The 27,696-nt window shown below is 47.4% G+C and overlaps 1 protein-coding gene across 1 annotated transcript in view; it reads left to right on the forward strand.

Moving 5' to 3' along the window:
* Polr3a (RNA polymerase III subunit A) overlaps positions 1 to 13,713 on the forward strand; it is a 38,090-nt gene extending 24,377 nt beyond the window's left edge. The window contains exons 20-31 of the mRNA XM_051142519.1: positions 1,888 to 2,058; positions 3,329 to 3,442; positions 5,444 to 5,530; positions 5,691 to 5,773; positions 6,885 to 7,055; positions 8,051 to 8,144; positions 8,327 to 8,419; positions 9,638 to 9,802; positions 10,331 to 10,495; positions 10,684 to 10,815; positions 11,588 to 11,720; positions 13,245 to 13,713. Coding sequence (XP_050998476.1) covers positions 1,888 to 2,058; positions 3,329 to 3,442; positions 5,444 to 5,530; positions 5,691 to 5,773; positions 6,885 to 7,055; positions 8,051 to 8,144; positions 8,327 to 8,419; positions 9,638 to 9,802; positions 10,331 to 10,495; positions 10,684 to 10,815; positions 11,588 to 11,720; positions 13,245 to 13,393 — 1,557 coding nt within the window. The 3' untranslated portion in view covers positions 13,394 to 13,713. The remainder of the gene's footprint in view (positions 1 to 1,887; positions 2,059 to 3,328; positions 3,443 to 5,443; positions 5,531 to 5,690; positions 5,774 to 6,884; positions 7,056 to 8,050; positions 8,145 to 8,326; positions 8,420 to 9,637; positions 9,803 to 10,330; positions 10,496 to 10,683; positions 10,816 to 11,587; positions 11,721 to 13,244) is intronic.
* The last annotated feature ends 13,983 nt before the right edge of the window (positions 13,714 to 27,696 follow it).

Genomic DNA, 27,696 nt, shown 5'->3' on the forward strand with positions numbered 1-27,696 from the left:
CTAGCTCAAGGCTCAAAAAAAGCCAAAGGCAAAGGAGCTGAGGAGCTCAAGAGCTAGAGAGTTAAGAGCCAAAGAGCTAAGAGCTACAATCCCAAGAGTAAAGCCCAAGAGCTAAATGCGCCAAACACTACAGACCCCTTCTGCTGCTACATGCTGTCTTAAATACCCCTCAACTCAAAGCCCCTCCTACTCTTTAATCCCTGTCAGCTGGTTTTTTGCTACACCTCTTGACCTGGGGTTAACTTTATTAAATCCTGTGTACTGATAGCCCTTGGATGCTAGGTGTGTGTAAGGTTGGCTGAACCATACCTTAATCACCTGTTTACAATAAACAGAAAGTTCCTGGATTAAAGGTGTGTTAGGGTTCGACCATAAGAAACAGGGATTTACAGTTCAGTCTCTGGGATCAACAACTGATTTTTATAGTTCTCAGTCTCGCGGGTCACACTGAGATCAAATATCTTGCAAAAGTCATCTAGAAGGTTCTGCCGCCAAAGTTGCCACTGTTTAGTTTCCATTATTCAGCCTTTTTATAGCTGCCAGGAATCACAGCTGCAGGGTGACAGGCCTGAGACAGGGTTCTTTGCTGTGGAACTTGCGCCTCTGTGCCTCCTGTAAGATTGCAGCAGGGTTTCTGCAGACCCCACGATCATTTCCACTCCCCATACATCAGGAGGGGTGTGTGTGTGTGTGTGTGTGTGTGTGTGTGTGTGTGTGTGTGTGTGTGTGTGTGTGTGTGTGTGTGCGCGCGCACATTTGATATGTATGTGTATTTGTTCTTGTGCATATGTGTGTGTATGTGTTTGTATATGCTGCTGAGGATTGAGCACAGGGCCTTCCAAATGCTAGGTCAGTGCTTTAACTGCTGAGCACAGTCCCAGCCCCCAAAACTGTTCATGTATTTGACTGTTTATGGCACCAGTTAAAGTCAACAGGCCACATTTTTTGAGCCTCAAACCTGATTCAGGCTTGTTTCCTGTCTGTCCCCTCTGTGGAAGCATGGTCCTTGTAGACTGAAACCGGGGTTGATGAACCAGTGAGCCAGACGGAGGTGATGAGGGTAAAATAGTGACAGGAGATAGTTGTTTTAGACAGAGTTCTCGGTACCTTGTTTTCTGTCACCTGATGCGGTAGATGGCTGCTGGGAGTCACCCTCTGGTTTTGAGGTGTGCCACTTTTGTCAGAAACCCAGTCACCTGTGAATGCTTTTCCCACACTTGGCATGAGGAGCTGTGAGGTAGGTGTCTACATATGTAATAAGAGTTTCCCGGAGCAGTGTGTTGACCTGGAAGTAGTAGGTTCTGCCAAGGGGCTGTTTTTCTACAGCACACTGTTGGCCCATGGTGGAAGGTTCTCCCAAGCAGAGTTCAAAATGGTTGCTGCTCTATATTCAGACCCTCACTTGCTTCCTGCTCCTCTGTCCGAAAAGAGGGTTTGCATCTGGTTCTCTGTATTGCAGTCTATAGCTGTGCTAGCCAGGGTGTGTATAAAAACTCTAGTTTGTACCCTAGGGAGCTGGAATGCACTGTGCAGAGTTCTTCGGGCGGGTGAGGTTTCTGTTGTAGGGAGACTTGAGTGCAGTGAGGACTGAACATAAGCTGCTTCTCGGTGCACAGGCTCCCAAGGCACAAGTGGCCCTTGCTGTTTTCAGTCAAGGAAGGGACTCTTAAGGGACGGCTAATAAAGTATTGCTGATGTAATTAAGGGCTTGTAACCCAGGGCTGGGGTCTGGCTTGGTGACAGAGTGCTTACTTAGCACACACAGCGCCCTGGGTCAATCTCCAATAAAAACAAACAAATAAATAAATGACTTACAACCTGGAAACTTTGATTGTGTGCTGTGAAGCAGTCTTTAAGAGGCAGCTGAGCTTCCCTCTCTTCCTGTAGAGAAGACTGGTCAAATCCCTGGAAGACCTCTGTTCCCAGTATGACCTGACAGTGCGGAGCTCCACCGGTGACATCATCCAGTTCATCTATGGAGGCGATGGCTTAGATCCTGCTGCCATGGAGGGCAAAGACGAGCCGCTGGAGTTTAAGAGGGTTCTGGACAACATCAGGGTGAGATACTGCACTGTTGACGGCTACAGACGTCTTGAGACTTTGTCCTGGTGTTGGTACTGTTCCTGGTTCCACGCTTGCCTTTCAGCCATCTCTGCCTCAGTACTAGATTAATACCTTTCTCCAAGTTACTCTGCTTTTATTTCTGAACCTATCAGTCCAAATCAGATGCCAGTGGAAGAGGCTCTGGCTCCTCTCATTTACTGGAGTTGTCTAGAGATGAGCTTCAAAAAGAATGGGTGTTCGACAGCAGGCTCATTTCATACACTGTGGCCAGGAATATGAGTTGGAACCATTCCTTTTGAAGAGTAATTGGGCAGCTCTGGATTTCAGTTTAGTGCCTTTTGACCTAGCCCTTCTAGCAACAGAAGGTTGTTCCACTTAGGTGTTTCTTCCAGTTGTTTCTAGTAGTTGCAAGCCACCAGTTAAGAATGGGTTTTTTTTTAAAAAAAAAAAAGCCTCAGCAAATTTTCCCATAAGCTTGAGGAGTGTTGAAGTGTTTCCCTCTTGAGATGTTTAGTTGCCTGGTTTTGTAGCACTGAAGTTGAGGCCAAGCGCTCAACCAGGAGCAACATTTTTGACCCTTTGTTACTTTTTTACTTTTTATTTTCAGACAAAGCTACCGGATTTGTTTTGTAGCTAGGCAAGCCTTGAACTTGGGATCCACCTCCCTGGGCCAACTAAGCTGAGATTACAGAGTAGGACTCTAGGCCTGGCTACAGCAATGTGTATTTTTTACAAATATAAAATATGCCTGGCATTGGTGGCCCACACTTTTAATTCCAGGACTTGGGAGGCATAGGCAGGCAGATCTTTGAGGCCAGCCTGGTCTACAAAGAAGTGTCAAGACAGCCAGGGCTACACAGAGAAACCCTGTCTCCAAAAAAAATACAGATGTGGGCTGGAGTCAAGTTGGGGAGCAGTAGCTCCATACTCAGTAATTAAGAGTGGAACTGTTTAAATAAGGTGGCGTTCCTGACTGGGCATGACAACATGTGCCTGTAATCCTGTCACCTAAGAGAGAGGAAGAGCAGGAGTCAAAGGCTAGTGTCACTACATAGTGAGCTAGAGGCCAGCCTCAGCTACGGGATACTGTCTCAGACAAACAAAACAAAAGGCAGGGTTTATCTGGATTTCATTTTCACATGAAAAATGGGAATCTGGAGTTTGTTAGCAAAGAAAGCCAGTTTTATGTCTGATAAATCCTCTGCCTAGTACTTTTCCTCCCTGTCACCAGGCATTTGTAACACCATGTCCTTTTGGTATTCAGGCAGTGTTTCCGTGTCAGACTGAACCTGCTCTCAGTAAGAATGAGCTCACCCTGACCGCTGAGGCCATCATGAAGAAGAGCGAGTTCCTCTGCTGCCAAGACAGCTTCCTGCAGGTAGACTGTGCCTAGCGGTGCTGAGAGCATGGTCTCTCAAGCACCACCCACTTTGTTTATTTTATTTACTTTTTTATTTATTTGCATTGGTGCATGTATGTCTGTGTGAAGAGTGTCAGATCATGGAGTTACAGACAGTTGTGAGTTGCCATGTAGGTGCTGGGAATTGAACCCGGGTCCTTTGGAAGAAAAATTAGTACTCTTACCAGCTGAGCCATCTCTCCAGCCTGTTCCCACTGTGTTTTATAAGCCAGGATTTCAGTGTGGGATTTGTTGTGTGCTGGGCAGTAGTATCATTAGCCAGTATGAAAACTAAATGTCTTGTCTTTCCCACACGTGACTCCTTGTTAGGAGAACGAACCTAGAACCCTGCTCTGTGTGACCCCTCTTCCTGCAGCCATTCTGAGCTGCTGTCTTTAGCTATCACAGTTCAGAAACCTACCCCAGCGTCGGTCTGGAGCTGCCGCCACAGTGTGCCTTGAAGGGTTTATTGGTTTCAATTTGGCTCTGACTGGTGAGGCTCTGTAGCTCCTCCGCATCTGTAAGCAACTAGACTCAAACGCAGGGAGTTGAGACCCCAACCAGCGCTCACCTCTAGCTTTACTCCTGCGTGTCTTGTAGGCAGGGTAAATTTTGTGTTGAAATTTTCGTGAGTGGATTGGTGTTCCCCTCCCCACTAGGGGTCCTGTCTAGTGACATAGTATACTCTTCAGTCGCCATGACCCCTAATATGAGGAGTCTCAGCTAGAGTCACCCCCATATCCTCCCAGAAGCCTACACTGTCATAGGCCTCCAGCTTGTTACAGAGATGCCCCCGCCCACAGTTTCTCATCTCTGCAGGCCCTCTGTCGTGTTGTCTGTCGTGTCACTCCACCCACCCCCTAGGTCTGATCTCTCCCTCACTCTCTCAGCACTCCCTCTCCTACCTAGTTCCCACTCCTCATCCACTCCTGCTGTCTATTCTGTTTCCCCTTCTGAGTGAGACTTAAGCATCCTCCCTTGGGTCCTTGTTACTCACCGTCTTTGGGGCTGTGCGCCGCAGTATATTTATCGCACTGTTTGGCTAAAGCACGCTCATGAGTGAGTACGCACCATGCGTGTCTCTCTGGGTCTGGGTTCCTTCACTCAGGACGGTCTTTTCTAGTTCCACCCATTTGCCTGCAAATTTCAAGCTTCCCTTGTGTTTAATAGCTGAGTAGTATTCTATTGTGTAATGTACCAGAGTTTCTTTATCCATTCTCTACTTGAGGGCCATCTAGGTTGTTTCCACTTTCTATTACTAATAAACCTGCTATGAATATACTTGACCATATGCCCAGGAGTGGTGTAGCTGGCTCCAATAAAGCGCTTTTTTTTTTTTTCCTTCTAGTTTTACAAGACAGGGTTTCTCTATAGCCTTGGCTGTCCTGGACTCACTTTGTAGACCAGGCTGGCCTCAAACTCACAGAGCTCCACTTGCCTCTGCCTCCCATGTGCTGGGAAAGCTCTTTCTTAAATGAAGTCATTTTGATCTAGAAAGATAGTTGCACCCTCCATGTCTCATATATTCTTAATATAAATAAAGAGTTGACTAACCCCAGGAGCTATGAAAAGCAGTAGGAGAGAGACAATGATGTTTAGGGTGATTGTCAGTGCCTCCACAAAGGCCTTCACGGTGAAGTTCTGGGGGTTCTGAGTGTGGGAACCTATTCCTCATAGCGTCCCCAACAGCTATGCCAACCTCTTCTCCACAACCATGTGACTGAGATAAGAGCCCAGGGTAAGTGAGGCCTAAAGAGCATGTTAAGCAGAGGGTCAGTTTTCTCAGAGTGTAAAGAAAGACAGTGTGTTCCTTACAGACACTGGGTAAAAGAACCAGTACCCACATTGCATCCTCAATGCTGTGTATTTAGCAGTTGCTAAGATATGGTGCACTGTACATTGTTGGAAATTACGGAATGATTGTGCTGTCTAAACCATTGAAAATCATACAAATTGATATGTGTTCTATCATCTTTTCAGGAAATAAAAACATTCATTAAAGGAGTGTCTGAGAAGATCAAGAAAACCAGAGATAAATATGGCATCAACGATAATGGCACAACAGAGGTACTGCCTTCCCAGATGTGTCAGGACACAGTGTGTCACAGATGTGTCCAGCCTTGACTGGTAATGGCACAGCAAAGGTACTGCCTTCCCAGATGTGTCAGGACACAGTATGTCACAGATGTGTCTAGCCTTGACTGTGCACTTGCTTTCGTCCTTCCAGCCTCGTGTGCTGTACCAGTTGGACCGGATCACCCCCACCCAAATAGAGAAGTTTCTGGAGACCTGTAGGGATAAGTACATGAGGTAGGCATGCTAACTGTCCTAGACTGCCAGGCAGCCGTGCAGGACTCCCACGTCCTGGGTAATCTCCATGGGCTCAGTATCCTGGCTGGCCTAGTTTCATCTCTGTTAATGTGATAAAATAATGTGACCAAAAGTAACTTGGGGGGAGGAAGAATTGAGTTTTAGCTCAAAGTTTTGCTCTATTTGTGGGAAGTCAAGGCAAGAACTCACCCAGTAACATGGCGTCACAGTCAGGAACACAGAGACCGGGATACAGCCATGCTGCCTGCCTGCCTCTGCTTATGCTCAAGCTGTCTGCTCTTGCACTGTTGGGGACCCGCCAGTGAAATGATTCTGCCCACGTTTAGGGTGGGTCTTCCCAACTCAATTAACAATCTATAAAATCCTCACAGATAGGCATGATGCTTCCTCACTGCATGTCTGTCTTTCCCCACGAATCTAGGTCAGACCAGGCTGAAGATAAAACTAACAAGCTCACTGCCCCAGCATCGATGCCAGGCTCTGAGCAGAGTTTTGCATTGCTTCTGTGGTCTCAGTGGGGCCACAGGATCCTAACCATGAGAGATCGTACAGAGGAATTTCCTAAATATCTTTTGCCCATAAGAAAACTCTTATTTTATCTCTCTGACCAATTTCATTGCTCAGTAGGAGCAGACCACTTCAAATTGTGTGAGGTGAACATCACCCCAGGACACATATGCTGACCACACAGAATCTAGTCACAGTCAATTCAGTGGGCTTCTGAGCACCTCACTCCTCCCTTGTCACTGGTTCCTAGCCTGTGCCAGCCTTTCCTCTGCCACAAACACTGCCTTTATTTATTTTTATGTATATGAGTGCTCTATCTGCATGTACACTTGAATACCAGAAGAGGGCATCACATCACTTTTATAGATGGTTGTGAACCACTATGTGGTTGCTGGGAATTGAACTCGGGACCTCTGGAAGAGCAGATGGTGCACTTAACCCCTGAGCCATCTCTCCAGCCTCCCTTTGCTGTTTTCATCCTGAACCTAATCCTTTAAGGGGCAGTAAGCAGAAGCCTGTCCCCAGCACTTTTTCTGGCCTTTTCTTTGTTGTGTCATGTCCTCTTCTGTGCCTTTTCTTCTAGGGCACAGATGGAACCAGGCTCTGCAGTGGGTGCACTCTGTGCACAGAGCATTGGTGAGCCAGGTACCCAGATGACCCTGAAGACTTTCCACTTTGCAGGGGTGGCCTCCATGAACATCACGCTGGGTGTACCTCGGATCAAAGAGATCATCAACGCTTCCAAGGCCATCAGGTAGCTGCTCCCTGGCATGTTCCATGTGGACCAGTGGTCCTTGTGCTCATGTTCCCGCAATTTGGTAACTGGGCAGTGTCTGGGGTCCAGAGGGCAGGTGTGCTGTGTAGACCACTGTCTGGAGTTTTACAAAGTTGCTCAAGTCACAACTGGATATGCTGAAAAGGGAATCTGAGGACTTGTTTTGTTTTGTTTTGTTTTGCTTTGTTTTGTTATGGCTACTACTTACATGATATAGAAAATATTACATGAACTAGCAGTATTAATCACTAGGTCAGTAAATATTTCACTGCCTTGGTGCCGTTGCTCCATTGCCTGAACAGCCTGATTGATTCTTCCCCTGCTTGGTTTGTAGCCATTCTGTGCGAGCCCCCAGGAACTCAGTAAGTGTTCAGGAGACCCGAGACTAGAAGAATTAGAGATGCATTCTGTTTTCAGTGGTAAAAATCATTTTGCATATTCTCTGAGTTTTGCAGAAGAAATAGCATCAAGAAAGTGCTATTTCTGTGTGAAAATAGCTGTCCCTGGTTGTAGACCAGCAACTGGGGGTATGCAGGGTGGTTGGAGGTACACTTGCCTCCTGCAGGCTGGTCCAGTCTGTCCCAAGGGCCTGTGTTGATGGGATACTGTCCCCTGTGAGAACAGAAGACGATAGTGGTGGTTAGAGGAGCGGGGATGTTGCTGGAGAGGGCCAGACGGAGGGGAAATGCACTAGGACATGGTTCCCTGGGGGTCAAAGGTCAAGATTAACTGGTAGGTCTTCTTCCACAAGGAAGTTTTCTTAAAGTCTTCTCACAGATGGAATGCACGCCTGGGATCTCTCAAAACTAGTTAGCCTCAGTGAGAGCTCTGCAAAGTCCTTTACCACAGGCCTCCCCAAGTTGTGCCCTAGTAAAGTAGTCGTGCCTGTGAGTAGCTCTGAGACTCAATAAAGCTGTGTACTGCACGCAGTCCTGGTCCCTTCCTTGTGCGCTGACGCTGTCTCCTTCTTGCAGCACGCCAATTATCACAGCACAGCTGGACAAGGACGATGATGCTGATTATGCACGCCTGGTGAAGGGCAGAATTGAGAAAACACTCCTGGGGGAGGTACTGAATCCCTTTTGAAAACAAGAAAATGTTATCAGCAGTGTTGAGGAAGTGGCAGAGCAGCCGCTGTGGGTGTAGCCCGCAGCGGAGGCCATGCGCCTTGGTGGAGAGTGTGCCGGTGGCCTGGGGTGGAGAGGGGCCGTGCGGGCGGAGGCTAACGCTTTGCTCGTTTGCCGTGGCAGATCTCAGAGTACATTGAGGAAGTGTTTCTTCCTGATGACTGCTTTATTCTTGTCAAGCTTTCTCTGGAACGGATCCGGCTTCTGAGACTGGAGGTGAGTCAGAGAGTGACCGTGTGAGAACGTGCTCCTGTGGGTCCTGAGACGGTGCTGACGTACCAGGAGGGACATTCTGCAGCTAAAGAAGCAGTGTACCAATTCTGGCTGGTGGTGTTGGTCACACCATTAGCTGTCACGTCCTTCTGAGTTGACCATGATGCAGACAAGTCATGGCTACATAAGAAACTGTTTGATTCGGTGTCAGTGCCATCTACATTTGTCAGCTTGTTAACACATAATGTTAAGATATTTGGTCTCTTTGTCCATCTTTACATGCTGTGGAGGGAGCCTGGGCCAGTTCTGCCTTAGTACCCTCACACAGCACTTGGCTGGTTTGTCGTTTTCAACTGGTGGCCTCACCTCACCTCCCTTACTGGTATTTGTGGAGAGCGAGCGAGCGAGCAGTTAACTGATAACTTTTTTGAGAGTCAACTGAGGTCAACTGTTAGTTAAGCCTTTCTTAGCCTTTTAAAAATTCTGACAGCCGTTGTCAAGAGCCATAGTCCTGTGGTTCCCACACGACAGTCAATTCTGTCTCCTGTGCCTTGTGACTCTGGCAACAGTTCTTTATAGGCCTTGATGTAGTTGGTGGTAGAGTAATTGCCGCCCGTGTACAAACAAGGTCTTAGGTTTTATCTAGGGACCAGAAGAAAATAAAAATTGAAGATCCAGTTACATCTGGGAGCGTAGCACACAACAATAAGCTTTCTGGCCTTCCTGGCCTCGTCTCCAGACAATCCAGAACTTTCTCCACGGACCCTATTTGTTGCCGTTAAACATGAATATTCAGTGAGGAAGATGGTCATTCTTTCAGTGAAAAGCACCTGCTCTTTATGGACAAAGTGCAGGTATTGAGCATAACTATGTAGGATATCAAACTGTGTGGGTTTAGAGAGAGGTTGAGCAGGTAAGGGCACTTACTGCTCTTCCAGGAGACAAAAGTTCTGGCTAAGCACCCATACAGATGCCCTCAAAACCTCTGTAGCTCCAGCTTCAGGGGATCTGACTCCATCTTCTTGCCTTCATGTGACCTTCCCAGAGGTGACAAACATTTTCTCAGACAAACACACCACACATGAATATAAGTCAATTTTGTGGTAGAGGAGGTGACAAAAAATGATGGGACTCCTTAAATAGCCCTCATGCCATCAAGGACAAAGCCATTGTCACAGAAGTCTGCGCATGTCTGCTGCTAATGTCCCTGGCACCCTGCAGGTGAATGCCGAGACAGTGCGGTACTCCATCTGCACATCCAAGCTCCGAGTGAAGCCTGGCGATGTGGCTGTTCACGGAGAGGCCGTGGTGTGCGTCACCCCCAGGGAAAACAGCAAGAGCTCCATGTATTATGTGCTGCAGTTTCTGAAAGAGGATCTTCCGAAGGTGAGGCAAAGCCTCCTCTCGTGCAGAGTCAAGCAGGAGTGGGGCTGGGGACCAGGTCACTACAAAGACCAAGGATGGACACAGTACTTCGTTCCATATCCCCAAGGGCTCAGTCTGGTTCTTATTTATTTGGGAGTGTGGGAGTGTGTAGTGTGCCTGTGGGAGTTGGCGCTCTCTCTCCACCTAGTGGGTCCCAAGGATCACACTTGGGTTGTCAGGCTTGGTGGCAGGCTCCTTTATCCACTGGACCCTAAGGCAGGTTCTATATGCAGTTTGGAGCCTGCAACTCTGTCCAGTAGTGTCCTTTCTGCTCTCTTCACCGTGATTGTAGCGTGGAGCACAGTCCCCTGGCCCATGCTTCCCCGGCCCCCATGCAGTACACAGTTACTCCCGGATTACATACATTGCTGGGGATGATGGCTGAGAATGGCATGAACGAGGTTCCCAGCCCATTCTTCAGCCATGTTTCTGAGGCTCTCAGGTGAGACCAAGGGTTCCTGCATCTTGAACATTCCGTGTTGAATGTAGGTGGTGGTACAGGGCATCCCAGAGGTGTCCAGAGCTGTCATCCATATCGACGAGCAGAGTGGGAAGGAAAAGTTCAAGCTTCTAGTAGAAGGTGACAACCTGCGGGCAGTCATGGCCACCCACGGTGTGAAAGGCACCCGGACCACTTCCAATAATACCTATGAGGTAACGTCCCCTTTGCACCCTCAGCCAATACCCAGCTCAGTTTCCTGACCCTGACATTTGCTCTCTTCCTTCAGCAACTACAGAACAGTCTGTTTGGGGGAACAGAGCAGGAGTTTGCTTGTCAGAAAAGGGAAGTAGGAGTGGGGTAGGTCCCAGAAGGGGCCCTACTCACTCCTAGCTCTTCCTAGGTGGAGAAAACTCTGGGCATTGAGGCTGCCCGGACAACTATCATCAACGAGATCCAGTACACGATGGTCAACCATGGCATGAGCATCGACAGGAGGCACGTGATGCTGCTCTCTGACCTGATGACCTACAAGGTGTGAGAGGGGAAGCTCCAGGTGGTCGTGGGTACCTGAAATCCACTGTAGGACAGAACGAGAGAGCGTGTATGGCTTGTAAAGCACACTGCTGTGAGAACTGACCTGGACAGGAAGTAAGGCACCACCACCCAAAGAGTAAGTGTGGTGGTGGGGCCAGGGGTTCTGGTAAATTCCCAGTGTGAGAATTTCAACAAAGCCAGTCTTTGCAAGAGAAAAGCTGGAACACGGCCTTTTCCATGTCCTGAGTTTTTTTTCTACAGTAAACTAAGCTGATCATTATCAAAACATGATGCCCACCCAGGCATGGTGGCGCATGCCTTTAATCCCAGCACTCGGAAGGCAGAGGCAGGCGGATCTCTGTGAGTTTGAGGCCAGCCTGGTCTAGGACAGCCAAGATAACATTGAGAAACCCTGTCTTGAAAAACCAAAACCAAACAAACAAAAAAAACCCATGATGCCCATGGTGTCTTGGAGTGTTGGTGCACTAACCCATTTCTTGTGCTGCTTCTGTAGCGGTTTCCAGAGAGTAGAGCTGGGAACATAGCTCAGTGGGCGACTGCCTGTTTAGCCTGCATGGATTTTCCATCAACACACACACACACACACACACACACACACACACACACACACACACACACACATTTCCTCAGGTTCCTAATTCTATTCCATGAATAGCTGCTTTTGGTGTTTGGTGTTCGGATGTCTGCTGCTTTGCTTTGGAACTTCTGGGAGTGGCTTTCACCCCATCTGACCATCTCTGCTGACACAGGGTGAAGTCCTCGGTATTACCAGGTTTGGCCTGGCCAAGATGAAGGAGAGTGTGTTGATGCTGGCGTCCTTTGAGAAGACAGCTGACCATCTCTTTGATGCTGCCTACTTTGGCCAGAAAGACTCTGTATGCGGTAGGTTTTGAATGGATTTATGTCTCTAGAGCCCAACGAGGGACCCTGCCCTCCCTCTGCTGAATCTGTGAGCTACTTTCAGTGCAGACATTATTTGAGTTCCAAAAAGAATATGTGGGACCTGAACTGGTGTTAGCCCTTGAAGCTATAACTGGCCACGTTGACTAGCACTCTGTGTTGTCTAAGCTTGATATGAGGTGGACAATAGAACAGCCACTAAGTGTAGCAGAGGGCAGTCTATGGTCATGCCTCCTGGTGAGGCAATGAAGTTCATTTTGAGAGCTAAGTACCCCAGTAAATAGGGAGACGTGGGGTAAAGGTGGAGGTGTGTATGTGTGGTGGCATTAGACAGAGAGGGACAGACAGACAGACAGACACACAGACACCAGCAAGCTAGGCCAGGTGATGTGCAGTTTTAATTCAAAGAAACAGGAATCAGAGGCAAGCAGATATCTGAGTTCCATTCCAGCCTGTTGTAACAGTGAGTTCAGGCCAGGCAAGGCTACACAGTGAGAGCCTATCTTAAAAACACCCAGGTGAAGTGCAGGAAAGTGAACAGAACCTAGGGTGAGGAGGCTTGGCATGGAAGAAACCCCGGCCCAGGCCGGAGTATAGCTGTAAGACTCTAGGACTGGGACCCAGCACCCACTCCTGACACCTTCACAGCCTTGGCACAGCCTCTGTCCCCCATCGGACTTGGAAGTGGCCCCTGTCTCCAGGCCTGCAGCACTCTAGCCCAGCATTAGCTCTCACTGTATATTGGGCTGAGTTTGGCTCTTTGCCTCTCCGGTTCTGTTGTCCTTGGTATCAACTTAGAATGCGTCTGCCTCTTGCTTGCGCATGGAGAATCAGAGTCCTAGCATAGAGCCTATACGTAGACGGTTTAAGAATCTGGGTGGTGGAGCACACCTTTATCACAGCACTGAGGAGGCCGAGGCAGGTGGCTTGGTCTACAGAGTGAGTTCCAGGGCTGACAGGGCTACACAGAGAAACCCTGCCTCGAAAAACCAAAAAATAAAAGAAAGAAAAGAAACTTGAAGAAAGCCAGGAGAGAGAATCTGCACCCTTCCCTTCTGGAGGTCAGTGAAAGCCTTCCACGTGTTTTAATAAGGGCACTGGTACCCATGGCCCTGCGCTTCCAGCCCCGTTGCTATCTTTTCTTCTAGGCGCTAAGCCAAGGAAGCGGGTGGCAAACTCAGCATCTTCTGACCATGTGCGGGGTTCCTGCTGCCTAAGCAGTTTCTCAAAGACTGTCTATCTCCTGCTTTATGAGTCGCATTGCAGAGGAATGGCTGAGCTCAATTGGCCTCCAGTGACCTGCTGAGCTGTGACAGGCACTGTCCTTCCAGAGACAGGGCTTCTTGGCCATCCCCCTGCTGTACATGGGAAGGAAAATGAAGAGCAGAATCCAGCTAGGTGGTATTGGGAGAGCTGGGCCTCAGATCCCACTCGTGCAATCCTAAGTCAGTAGTGTCCCCTCTACTCTGAATCCAGGTCTCTGACCTTAATTCTTTTTGGTTCTAGGTGTGTCTGAGTGCATCATCATGGGAATCCCAATGAACATTGGAACTGGGCTCTTCAAGCTGTTGCATAAAGCCAACAGGGACCCAAAGCCACCCAGGAGGCCCCTGATCTTTGACACGCATGAATTTCACATCCCTCTTGTTTCATAGTTTATGGCAGGATGTCAGCATTCCTGATGTACTTGTCCCGTCTGCTGCTGAATGGAAGAACTTTGTGTCACTAGAACAGATGCTGCATGACTGTGCCATGGTCAGACAAGGTCCATGGCCTCAACAGGAGCTCCTTGAATGGGAAACTGGAGTCTGTTTGTTACCTGAACTGAGGGGCTGAGGATCCTAAGATGTACCCATCCCTGCCTGTAAACTAGGTCTAGGCAAACGCAGGTCAGGACACAGTCCTGGTTTCCCGCTCCTCAGTTATGCTGTATTTTTCAATGATGTACTTGTGTAAATACATTACTGTTATTTATTCATTCACTTGAGAGATGGTCAGTTTACTATTTTATTTTGAAACCAGAGGCTGTAGAATCAAGAAAACCAGCTTGAAACCATTATTGGGACAGCACCTAGGAATGTGAGGTCCAGTGTGGGGTGGCTGCGCCATGGCCGGGCATTGTCTGAGTTTAAATGCTTCAAAAGAAAAAGAAAGGGAAACTTGAGTTTCCTAGTAAAGCGAGTGACGCTGGAAGGGCTCTGTAGCCCGTGGGTCCCAGGAGAAGACTCTGACAAGATGAATAGCCGTCCTGAGGATGAACGGGGGGTGGGGGGTTGGGGGGGGTTCCCCTAAAGTCTTTATAGCCAGCAGTCCTGGCAGGGTCACCTCATACTGAGAGCAACAGTTGTTTGTCTACACCCAGTCCTACAGGGTTTCCGGGCCCTGGGGAAGCATCGCAAGGTTCTCATCAGGGATGTAGGTGCCTGGACTCCACCCTGCACTGAATCTGGAAGGGTGGGGGGAGGGGATCATGTGCAGTTAAGTAACCCAGGAAGTTTGCAGTGGGTCAGCTGGATTTATTCTCTGGCCAAGAAGTGGAATGTCCCTGATGGCTTCTGTCTAGCCCTGGAGGGCATCAGTGGGGTTTGCTCAGCACCTTCAGCTGGGACAGCATCACTCAGGGAAAAGCTCAGTTTGTCATAGGCGCAGTGTTATGCTAGCAACAGTGGAGCTAACTCAGTTCAGATGGTGATACTCACTGTCATCGGGTCCCCGTGTGAACCTAAGGAAAGACAGAATAGAAAGGTTCCTTCCACATCCTCTCCATTGTTCCCAATGAAAGAGTGGAAGGAGAGTGGTGAGTTCTTGTCAATAGGAAAGGTCGGTGGGCGGGGTCTTGAAGTTGGGTGTGCTTCAGTTACGCTTTTGACACAGGGTCTCATGTATCCCACGCTGTCCTCACGCTGGCTATGAGCTTAACCTTGAGCTTGGATCATCCTGCTTCACTTGACAAGGGCTAGGAGAGCAAGTGGAGCCACAAGGCCAGTGAGGACAGCACTGGTCGCTGAGCCCTGAGACTACTACATGCTGGGCAGTCGCTCATGTCTATCATATTGTCCCTGCCACCCTCTATGACTTCTTTCTTCAACAGGATCTCAGTGTGTAAGTCGCCACCCTCAGCCTGAGGGCTTTTTCTCTTGGTGGCTCCACTATTTCAAGTTCCTCTGCCAACAGTTCAGCACACGGTTGCCAGCACCCTGACAGCTGTATGGTCCATCTGCTAAGGCGTGTTGGGGCAACTTTAACAGGTAAGCACATGGATTCTATGGCTGACCCCTAACAAACATCCCACATTGCAACCAGCCCTTCAGGCTCTTCCTGGATGAGCTTTAAAAAAATATATATTATAATTTATTCACATTATACACGGATTGCACTCCTCCTCCCCCTCTAATCCGTTCCCCTCCCCTAGACCTCTGATAAGTGGGTCCTCCTCCCCTACCTTCTGACCACAGCCTATCAAGTTTTATTCCATAAAAGACAGAGATCCAAGGTACAGGGGACTCAGATGGCTTCACCCTCTCCTCCCAGCCTAGGCTCCCACCTCATCTGGAGGACCTGGCACTGATGCTGCAGGTTTAAGGCTGAGTCTTTGCTGGATGGCCAGCCGCTTCTGCTTCCATGTGCACTGCAGCCTTTCCTCCAGTCTTCCTAGATCCTGTTCATTACAAGATGGTGGTTAGTGGAGGGCTGCACACAGGCGTGCACGGACTTCCATACGGGAGCAAGCACGTGTAAAGGATCCCAAGAGCCTGCTGGTCAACAGCCCAGTCCAGAGATGTCCCCATCAGGCTAACTTGGGTAGAAATCCTGCTACAAGGTAGAGACCGACAAGAAGGAAGGCCAATGCTCTCCTCTAGCCAATGGGCACACTAACAATGCAGCACACTGCCCACAGGCTTCTTGCTGGATGAGCACGGGAGTTTAGACTCAGCACACCAGCTCTCTCAGATGCTCTCACAACTCTGAGGTTCATCGCTTGGGAACTAAAATGGCTGTGGCGAGTGCGCTCTGCTTGTCAAGAGTAGGTTGAGGTGGTCAAAGAGTTTTTCACCCAAATCCCTAAGGCTGTGACATCTCCAAGTGTGTCATAAGTCCCTCCCACATCCCTTGTCTCCAGTCAGCTGCAGACTGCAGGCTCCAGGAAGGGAGAGCACTCCAGCAGCACTCACAGAAACAAGGCTGACAAGCTCTACATCAGGCTCCTGTCCGTGTGAACCAAGAGCTGGGCAGGGTGAAGAACGGAGGCCACACGCCACCCGAATCGATAACAATGAGAAGCACGTGTCTGGCGTTTGCACTTGGTTCCTTTTCCAAGCTACTTCCCAGCACATCTCATTGTCTGGGAATCCCACATGTTTCTGAGACCAAAATGGACTCTGAACACACGAGAACCCTTCTTCCTCTGAAAGGCAAATGAGTCTTTCAGTTCTGGAGAACCCCAAAGAGTCAGTTTACTCATTCCTTTGGAAACACTCCTGGAAGGTACAGTGAGGAAGGAAAGAGGGAGACATGGCCTAGGAAATTTTGTAGCTTGCACAGGTGCACACGTGTGCATGTGTGTGTGCATGTGTGTTTGAGTTTGGCTTCATATTTTTTCCAGTCCTGAATGCTGAACCCTGAACCTTGAGTGTGCCAGGCAGCACTCTACCATGGGCATGAATGTAATCCCTCTTTTCTTTGGAGAAGCCTACCAGCAAAGGGAAGCACAGCTCCTGTGAGTGCAGACTCCTGACTGGAACAGAAAGGGAAGGAACCAGACCCCAGGTATGCTTATGGGAAGAGGAAGTGGGTTGTACGGCAGCTGACCAGAGGATGGAGGGTTTCAGCATTAGGTGGCTCCCTAACAATCAGGGCGTTTTCCTTCTAAAAGATGCAGGCTCAGGACTATTATCCAGCTCACAGATAGACAACTGAGGCAGCCAGGGGGAGGAATGAGAATAAATTTTACCAGTCTAAGAGGAGTTAAACACAGGCTACTTGATCCCAGCTTGCTCCAGCAGAGGGCAGCACTTACTGTCCCTGGCCTTGGGTTTAAGGTAGTGAGAAAGATGGAGAACTCCAAAGAGTCAATTTACTCATTCCTTTGGAAACATTCCTGGAAGGTACAATGAGAAAGGATCCTGTTCCTGATCAAGGGGACGCTGGGTGTGGGCTGAGTAGACACTTAGAGAGTCCTGTGTAGCTGCATAGAGTAACAGGCTGGGCTTTTCCCACTTGTCCTTCCCAGGGCCCTGGCTCACTGGAGTCTTTCTGCTAAGGTTCTGCGTGGTGTAAGTGCAGAGGGCCTGGCCTGAGGGTCTGGGCAAAATGCAGATAATCCAGTGGAGGCAAAAATCTGGGAAGCTAGCAGGTGTTTATCAAGTCTTGGCCATTTGGGGAGGGTTTTTAATAGAAGTGCAGCTTGGCTTCCTTGACTGACTGCTTAGATGGTAGATTGGCTTTTAAACTGGCTGCTGGCTCATTTCTTTAAAAGTATTTTAAAGGTTTTGTTTGAGTGTGTGTGTGTGTGTGTGTGTGTGTGTGTGTGTGTGTGTGTGTGTGTGTGTGTGCAGTGCAAGTCTTCAATCCCGGTACATGGAAAGCAGAGGCAGGTGAACTTCTGTGACTTGACAACCAACCTACATAAAGAAAGCTCCAGACCAGCCACAGCGGCAAAGTAAGTGAGACAATGTCTTGAAACAAAAACAAAAAATATATATTTATTTGAGTTCATGTGGATGTGCTTGTGCCTACATTAGTTTATGTGCACCACATACGTGTTTGGAGGCCTGAGGGCATTGGATCCCCTAGAACTGGAGTCATATCTGCTGAATATAGGCTGGAAACTGAACCCAGTGTAGGGTTGCAAAGAGACCTGGGGCAAAGGCTAACTGTGGTACCTATTACCATACCAAGGCTCACCCTGGTAGCCAAGCTCACTCAGTGCCTTCAGCTCCTCTCACTCCCCTTCAGCCCTAAACCTCAGCAGGTCAGGGCTGAGCTTCCCTTCCCCCAGCTTCTCATGCCCATACACCCAGCCTTCCTGGCCAAGGCCTAAGTTGGTTCTTTTCGCTCTTTGTTCTCTGGGTCCTCTGCTCTGGGGTCTTGGTCCATTCTTGCCTGACTCCCCTGTCTCTTCTCTCTCTCTCTCTCTCTCTCTCTCTCTCCTTCCCTCCCTCCCTCTTCTCACACGGCCTGATTCAGTCTGCTGGCCACATTCAGGTTACTACATTTTCTCCCTGCTCTGGCTGTCCTCTCCCTCTTATCTAAAATAAAACCTTCTCCACAACCAAACTTTGGAGTGCTCATGTCCTCACTGTATCCACCCAGGTCCTCTGGAAGAGCACTAAATGCTCTTAACCACTGAGCCATGGTGCCAGCCCCTGGGTCATTTCTTTTTTTTTTTTTTTTTTTTTTTAAAGATTTATTTATTTATTATCATGTACACACTGCTACAGATGGTTGTGAGCCACCATATGGTTGCTGGGAATTGAACTCAGGACCTCTGGAAGAGCAGACAGTGCTCTTAACCTCTGAGCCATCTCTCCAGGCCCCCTGGGTCATTTCTTTTGCAAATATAGCCTGGCTGTTTTTCTGTGTCTATTTGGTCTCTCAGAAGACTTCACAACCCTGCACACAGGAAGCAGACAGGTGGCCCCTGCTGTAGGAATCAGAACCTTGAGTTTTCACTTGCCTTCCCTCTGGGGATCACCCAATAAGATCTGCCTTGTCTTCCAATGTGGCCATGGTCATCAGACAGCTGCTTTCCAGCTGTTGCTTCTGCACAGAGGAGGCATGCCTAGAGGACTGGCCTTGACAGTGGTCACCCTGTGGAGGGTGATCCTGCTTCTCCATCCTGACCAGGCTGACTGGCCTCTCTGAGCTTTAGTAGGGGACAGGGACAATTGTTCCCTGTCATAGTGTGGACAGGAGGACACATGAAAGGGTTGGAAAGAAAGGGTCTGGGCAACATAAGTTCTGCTTTCTCCAGCCAGAGTTTCTGAGCTGCAGCCATTCCTCTAGCAAGCTGCTTCTGGCTCTACAGCACTATCTCCTCTGAGAGCCTGGAGAACCACAGGACTATTTGCATCTGGTTTGAATATGTCTCCACCCACAGGGCAGGACAGCCTTTGCAGGGCTGTTCTTACCTTCTTCAAGAGCTCCTGTAGACTTTCAGCCACTCTGCAGCTGAGATGGCTGTTCCTGCGGGACAGGAGGTGCACACTGCCAGGAGGGTGGGAAGGAGTCACAATGCTGAACCTCAGGTCACTCTTCAGCATCAAGGGCCTGTCAGGCTGTCCTGTCATTGGTCTCCCTTGGGAAGAGACTTTGAGGGCTCAGGGGAAGTATCAGAACAGGGTCTGTGTGATCTTGGTGCTCAGGGAAAGGGCAGTGTTCTGCCAGAGCTCTGTTCTCTCATGGAATCGCTGGGTCTCAGAGCTCAGTCCCTGGTCTGCACAAGAGAAATGGAGGTGAGCTCACTGAAGTTCTTGGCTCTTTCTGAGTGGTTAACAGGGGTCATTTCTTCTTCCCCTGTTCATTCTTCCAACCAGAAGCTCAGAGCCCTGCTATGCCTGAGGCTAGAAGCTGACATGTTAGTGGTGATGATGATGATAATAATAATACCAAAAAGTAGTCAATTCTACACACGGTATATACACATTTCACTTATAAGTGGGTCTTAGCCATATTGTACAGGATAAACATACTACAATTCACAGACTTAAAAAAGATAAGTAACAAGGAGGAACCATGGGAGAACGATTAAATCTCTCAAAGGGGAAATAGAATAGACAGCAGAAATGGTTAAAGAGAGGAAAAAAGGTAGGAAAGAGAGCACAGAGAGAAATGCGGGTGGAGATTAGACCTTTGGAGAGAAGGGACAGGACAGAGGGCCTGTGAGAGAAGAGAAACCATAGGCAAGGGCATCTCTGTGATAAGATGGAGACCTAAGACAGGCGAGGCCTCTGGGAGGATATGAGGGTAACAGCAACTGAGACTCCTAGTAGCAGGGGCCATGGAGAGTGAAGAGGACACCCTCTAACTAGACAGCACAACTAGTGGAGGGAGGGGAACACCAACACACCCACAAAAGCTTTGACCCAAAGTGCACCCTGCCTACGAGATGTGAAGGGATAAAGATAGAGCAGAAATGGAGGGAATGTCCAACCCATGCCTGGCCCAACCTGAGACCCACACCCTGGGAGAGAGCCAACCCCTGACACTATTGCCAATACTCTATCTAATATGCTTGCAGACACAAGCCTAGCATTGCAGTCCTCTGAAAGGCTACAACCAACAGCAGATCCAAATAGTTATGGAGACTCATAACCAAACATTGGGTGAAGCATAGGGAGTCTTGTGGGAAAGTCTGGGATGAGCAGAACGACCTGGAGGTGACAGGAGCTCCACAAGAACCCAACAGAGCTGAGTGTGGTGGTGCACGCCTTTAATCCCAGCACTCGGGAGGCAGAGGCAGGCAGATCGCTGTGAGTTCGAGGCCAGCCTGTTCTACAAAGTGAGTCTAGGATAGCCAAGGCTACACAGAGAAGCCCTGTCTCCAAAAACCAAAACCAAAACCAACCAAACAAACAAACAAACAAACAAACAAAAAAACAAAAACAAAAAAACCCCAACAGAACCAACTAACCAGGGCCCAGAGGGGCTTGCAGAGAGTGAAGCACCAAGCAAGGACCATGCACCCTACACAAATGTAGCAGATGGGCAGATCAGGGTTCAGGAGGGTTTTCTAGTAAGGGGAGCTGAGGCTGTCTCTGACATTGACTTGGTTGTTTGCTTTTTGAACACTCTGCCCCGGTGGGGCTTCCTCAGCAGGCTACATGGGAAGAGAATGTGCTCAGCCCTGAGAGACTTCATGAGCTGGGGTGGGTGATGGGAGGGTGGGGCTCCCCTTTTGGGAGGAATATGTGAATGGGTGATGAGGGAAGAGAGTGGAAGGGCAGGACCAGGAGAACAGGAGGTAGGGGGCTACAATCAGGTTATAAAGTGAATTAATGAATTAAAAAAAGAAGTGATCAGTACAAAAAGGAAGCGATACAATTCCCTCCACTGAAGTTTATAACAATGAGAACCCCAGAAGGGAGTGCTGCCTTTAATCCCAGCACTCTGGAGGCAGAGGCAGATACATCTCTGCAATTTCAAGGCTAGCCTGGTTCCATATAAAGTGAAAAGGGGGAAAAAAGCCAACAGAGCCTACCACACACCTGAGGACCTGTTCCTGGGGAAGCCAGGGGCATGTGGGCAGAGTTCTGTCTCAGGGGCAGAAGTACAAAAGGACAAGGAGCCAAGGTCAGGAATAGTTCACTGAACTGTTTGCTCAGGAGGACATGACAAGAGGCTCCTGGGTAATTTTCAGTGTCTGCAAGACCTGGGAACACCATGTCTTTGATTCCGATGCCAGCAGAGAACACTAGAAATGCACTAAATTGTGAAGTGCGTGCTGTCTGCATCATGGAGAAAGGCACCTCAGGGAACTGTAACCACTCCCAATCAAGTTGATGAGAAAACAGAAAGAAACCTTATGGGCTGAGTTGGGGTGTGTGAGCTGAGGAAAAACCTGGCTGATCATCTAGCTGTGTGGCCATGAAGGGGTACTGTTCTTGCTCTCCACAGTGACCCCTAGAGGACAGTTTAGCCTGTGAAAGGCTGATATGAAACTATTGTCTGTATGCACAAGTGCCAATAGAAAAAGCCTGGTTAATCAACACATCTGGTAGCATTTAGGAAGCATCCAAAGGTATAGTCAGGCCCAGGCTCTTCCCAGCTACTAAGATGAACAGGAAGACTCACTCAGAAGCATAGTAACTTGGGAGTATGGCCTAAGCTAGTCTCACCTAGTGTCCTGAGTGTCCACAAATGTCCTTTCTGTGTTAGTGTGAGCTCAGAAAGAAGGTTCCCTGTGGCAGAGAGGAACCAAAGGTTCTCCCCAGCTTCTTTGGCTGCGGAGCTTTTAAAAGGCCACAGGAGTACTTCCTCCACACTTTCACTCTCTGACTCACCTCCAATCTAAGAAGTCAGATTCATCCCACAAATCAGAGAAAGTGTCACCTGGAAGAAACACTTGCTCAATACACTCTGACATCTGTCATGGCAAAGGGGCAGCTTCAGTGTCCCTCACATGTCCCAGACTTGCACATGCATCTTCTGCACCAGAAACATGCAGCCTGTGCTGCAGGCTCCAAGCACCGTGGCTGCCTCGGAGATTCTTCCCCGCACTGCTTAGATGAAGATCTTTTTCTTATCAAAAGGGATTGGTTCCCCATCCCTAGCCTGCACGAGGAGCATCTCAAGCCTCTGTGTTACCACAGGTGACTTCTCTGCATTCTTATCCTCAGGGAGAGGTGAGAGATCTGCCCCAACACAAAGAAGAAGTGATGCTGGGGCAGGATCCTGAATCCACGGAGAGCAATGAGGTGCAAGAGCCCCGCAGGGATGCCTGGCAGCCTAAGATGATTAGCCACACACCTGTCCCTACACAGTGCAGACACACATCCACTTGACTGGGCGTGGTCCACTCCAACTACTGCAGCACATGTGCTGGAAGGACAATAGCCAAGTGCAGGAGCAGGAGTGATGGCTCCTAGGTTAAGAGCATTTGCTGCTCTCAGAGAAGCCACTGGTGCCTAACAATCACGTGTCACAGAGGATCTGACTCCCTCTTTTGAGAGAACTGCAAGAATGTGGAGCAAAGACTTACACTAGACAAAACACCTCTTCACCTAAAATAAATACAAGTGACTCTAAACAACAAACACCACACCAAATGGCACGGAAAAGGCCAAGAGCTAACAGAAAAATCTATTTCCCAGCATGACTTGGAATGTAATTATCTCTGTTGTGCAGTTATCAGTAATGCTGTATTGCAAGAAAAATGAGACACACAGCCCAGGGGTTCCTGATTTCTTTTACACCCCCTTAGTGAAGGTTTTTATTTCCTGAGAAGCTATAGAACAATACTGTGTGTTTCTCAGTGATTTGGTCCACAGGGTCAATAGGGATAGTTTGTTATAGAGTACTATACTTTAGGTGTAGCAAAATACATGACATCATGGATACCATATGGCACTGATTGCATCATAAAGTGTGTATCTATGGAATAAGCCACCTATCAACACACAAGACACCATGCCCTGTGTGTCCATGGTGCCTGGAACATACAGAGATCCATCTCTCTCGTGAGTTTTTCTTCAGCACACCTGAAGAAAAAAGATGGGCTTAAGAGTGAGGAGTTGGAAATTGTACTTTTAATCATAAAAAATACATTTTTTCAAAAAGGGCTTTAAAGGAGCAGTCAACATTAAGAGTGAATAGCCTTAGAAAAATTTGAAAAACAATAACAATAATATATAACATCCAATAACCAAAATAGTCAAAAGCAAAAACCCAAACCACAACATGAACAGAAAATTATGCTCAGCAGTGTTTATTCTCTCCCTGTGGACTTAGCAGTACAGACCCACAGCCTGTGGCTGCTCTCGTACACTTAGTGGCAAGGCAGTCACTTCAGTCCTTTCAAGGGTGTTGTCAGAGAGCAGAGAGAGTCCTACCCAGAAGCAGCCTGGCTGGCTCACTGGCTAGATAAACTTAGGGCCTATTCACAGAAGGAAACCATATTTGAGGAAGAAAATCGCAATAATTCTGTGGTTGCTGGGCACAGGGCTCAGCAGGTGTCCTGATCCAGCCGCTCCCTCTACAGGAGGCTCTCCTGCTGGGCTGAGGCCAGTTTCAGCTCCTGCTGCAGTGTCTCAGACCTGGGAGAGAAAGACAGTTAAGGCACAGGCCTAGTGGTGACCTGCCGTGTCAGCTGTCAGACTGCTAACGCCCACCACTTCAATGGTCCAGACAGTTAACATAACGCTTTAACTGAAAATCACTGTAACTTCAACGAATAAGAGTCTAAGAGCTGGACCTAGAAATTTCCTTAACCTTAAACCCACGTCAGACTTTTATCTAGGTTCTATCTGTTCTCTGTCCTTCTAGAAAGGCTAGGACTTTCGCCTACAGCCCCCTGGTACTTCGTTTTGTAAAAGTGGCCTACCATAGCCAAAAGCACACGAGGGAAACACACGTTAGCCATGATGAGCTACTGATGGACCACATCGTTTAATAGATAGACATGATAGAGCCTGGGCGCCTCAACAAGACCATGAGACGAGCTCAGTCCTCCTCCCCAGGAGGCACCTTGCGCCCAGGAGGCAGGCAATGTAGAGTCTGTCATGCTGCAGCTGCGTTTCCTGAGCTGTGTGCCTGAGAACACCGGCCCTGTGCAGACTCGGGCACCAAACTGAAAGCCGTGCTCTCCTGTCGGGAGCCCTTCTTTGGAATGCTTACAGAAGCAGGCCAGAGGACTTACGACCTTGGCTTACAAACTCTCCCACAGCCTTGAGGACGTGGCAAGATGCTTGCGTTGGTTAAGAGGGGTTATTATTAATTCCAGGTCGCGATGTGGAACTTGATGTAACTCTTTGACCTAAAATTTGAAAGAAGTCTAAGCATATAGATAACTAAAGTAATTGGTAGCTTTCATTTGTGTTCCAAGAATCCTCTGGTTCATACGTATGTATACTGTATAAAAGCTGTGAGAGAAATAAACTCAGAGCTACAGTATTTACTGTTAGTCTTCACAAATACTTGTCTTTTTTTTTTTTTTTTCCTTATCTCTTTTCCTATATCTTTTCCTATGTCTTTTTATTTTCTCAGCCTCTCGCTCCATATCTAGGTACTGGTCAATATTGTCCAGAGCGGGCTCTGGCAAGTGGCGCCTGATCCAGGGACCTGAGACACTGCGGAGTATGTGAAGGCCACTGTGGTAAGTATGAGCTCGGATCAATCAAGAAGTGCGGTGAATACATCTTTGGGAGGACTGTAACGTAATGGGGAGTGGATACAGTCGCCTGCTCTTTGTAGATATGCTTAAAAATAGAAAGCAACGGTTAAGTGATTTTTTAGATTTTTGTTGAACAAGTATGTCTGTGGTTTCTAGAAGAAGGTATTATAAATACAGAAACCTGGGAAAAGGTGGTAAAAAGTTACAAGATTATTATAATGTGCATAGACCTGGTAAGGTTCCGAGAGATGCCTTCTGTCTCTGAGCACTTATAAAAGACAGTTTAGACCCCAGGCATGAGAGAGAAAAGTTAGAAGCCAAGTTTACGCCTCAATGCTTGGGAAAAGTGAAAATACGCCTTCTGCTCCGTCACCTGAGCCTGTGTAAACTGAGCCTGCCAAAAAGATAGAAATATACAGGCTTTTCAGACAGCTTTCTCAACACTAGCAGTGCAGATGAAACATTTAAAAAAAAAAAAAAAATAAGCCCTCAAATTAATCAGAATGGCTTTCTAGATTACAGATAAAGAAATCTGCAAATATTGTAACAGGATTGGATCCTCCTTCATTTGAGGGCTCTCCTCCTATGATAGCTGTGATTAAAAATGCTCAGAATTCTAAGCCAATGTCTATTACACCTAAACTATGTTTCCGCTGCAAGCCAGGGATAAAGGAGAGGACCTTCAAGGCTTTCAGTTGGCATAACCGAGTCTTTGAAGACACTGATGGATGCTCGGGTTAGAGACTAAGAGCTCATAGACCCATGCCCTCAATACAGTTAAAAGATCCGAAAACAACTTCATAGCTCCTTCTAATTCTCCCTGAAATCTATTCAAAGTCTTGAGACTGTGTCGTTTTGTTGTGCCCATCTTACTTTGTTTTATGGTCATCATGTCAAATTTTGTTTCTATGTGTGTAAATTTGTTTAATTGCTTAAATGTTGTTTTATGTCTTATGTTTTATATTCTGAGGGGGAAAAGGTCAAAAAAAAAAGGCTGTTAGTTCTAACTAATTTCAAAGATTCTCAGAAAAAGAGGCAACAAAACTAATAAACTAGCTCTGTCCTTGGAGCCAGGCACTTGCAGCTGAGAGCCTCTGCCTACATCAAACTGACAACTAGCCCAGGGCTGCCTAAACCTCTAATGATGTACTCTGAGCTCTGACAAGCTCAGAAGCCTGGACATGGTTAAAAATCTGTAACATCTATCACAAAAAGTTAACTTAAACTCGTAATTTAAGGTTAAAGCCATTCTAAACAACAAATAACATAAACCAACTCAAGAAGTCTCCAAATGTACTTTTAAATTGGGATAAGATTTTTATTTAATTCTTGTCCTATCAGATTTATAAGTGTTAAGATTTAAGGTAATGTTTTTAAGTGAAGTATTAGGGCTGCACATCTATGTGTTCATATACAAGATCTTTTCTTGCTGGCAGACAAACTTTGTAACATGAAAATAATATACTTGGTATTGATTTTTAAAAACACTAAATTGGAGCTGGTCATGGTGGCACATGCCTTTAGTCCTAGCATTTGGGAGGCAGAGGCAGGTGGATCACTGTGAGTTTGAGACCAGCCTAGTCTACAAAGTGAGTTCAGGACAGCCAAGGCTACACAGAGAAACCCTGTCTCAAAAAACAAAACAAAACAAAAACCACTAAATTGTTCATACTGTTAAAATTTAGTTTTATTTTATAAAAATTGTGGTTATGCTCTATGACTTCACTTCCAAAAAGGAAACTATGATATATTATTACCTAAGTAAAACTTACAGTAGAAAAATCAACAAATAAGATATATTGATTATAATTTAGATTTAGAAGCCTATGTTTTAACTACTAACCATACTCCTACAGCTGTTTTATGGAAAAAGTCTCCCCATATCTTTTAAAGTATTAACTCCTTACTATGAATTTGTTGCATATTTAATTCAATTAATAAGAGAACAATCACACAAATATTTTGCTATTGAACTTGCTATTATAGGAATCCCTTTTACTAAATAGCAAATTGATTGGTTATTTCAAAATAGTGATCCATGGGTGATATCTTTGGCTTACTTCATGGGGAGAATAGATAATCACTACCCTAAGGTAAGTTATTACAATTCTTAAATGTTCATACTTTAGTTTTCCCAAAGATAATGAAAGAAAACCCCATCCTTGACACTCCAATAGGTTTTGCTGAGGGTTCACCCAATGGAACTGTTGTATATGTGATCCAAGATCAAAATACATATTAAAAACATGTTCTGCTTCAGCACAAGTAGTAAAATTAAGAGCTGTGACCGCTGTGTTTGAAGTGATGGCACAATACTCTTTTAATTTGTCTTGTGAGGTTGTGGGTCACAGGGACGTCGACCTTTAGGCAGGTTGGGTGGAGTTTCTGGGGACTGCTGGCAGGTGCAGTTCACAGCAGTGCGTGGTCATTCCTGGAATGCAGGGAGAAGGGTCACTTAGAGGACAAGTTCTCACAGAAAATATCCACTATGGCATTAGTTACAGGACATTCAGAACATGGCATTAATTACAGGACATACAGAACATGGCATTAGTTACAGGACATACAGAACATGGCATTAGTTTGGCCCTTACATCCCTACCTGCTGTTTCTGGGTCTACAGTTCGCTGATCTCCTCCTCTTGGTCCTTGCAGATCTGCTGCAGCAGGGCCCAATCCCCTTGCACTTTCTTCTTCTCCTGCTTCAGCATGTCCACCCTCTTCTTCAGCTGAGCCTGCTCCATCAGAAGCCTGCGGTGGAGGTTGCTTGAAACACCCCTGCAGAGTCAGCCCCTCCCAGCCTCCTCCTTCTAATCCCTACTCCCAGCCCATAACCCTCAACTGGCCCCAGGTTCCCATGAAGAACTAGGAAATAGGCCAATCCAGCCAAGACAGCTGCACTCAGAAAATCATACAGAGAGAGCAGCCAATTCAGGAAAGAACAAACAAATTCTAAAGTCCCCAACACCTATAAGGAAGTTTTAAAGTCTCCAACATGGGATCCATGATATTCAAAATGGAAGAGGAGTCGCCACCTGGCCTTTGCCTTCCAAGCATCAAAAAGAAGGCAAGATGGCAGGCACACCAAGGAAGGGTTAGCTGGCTATCCTGAATGAGACCTGACAGACTG

This window comes from Acomys russatus, chromosome 3 (assembly GCF_903995435.1).
Source record: "Acomys russatus chromosome 3, mAcoRus1.1, whole genome shotgun sequence".
Classification (NCBI taxonomy): domain Eukaryota; kingdom Metazoa; phylum Chordata; class Mammalia; order Rodentia; family Muridae; genus Acomys; species Acomys russatus.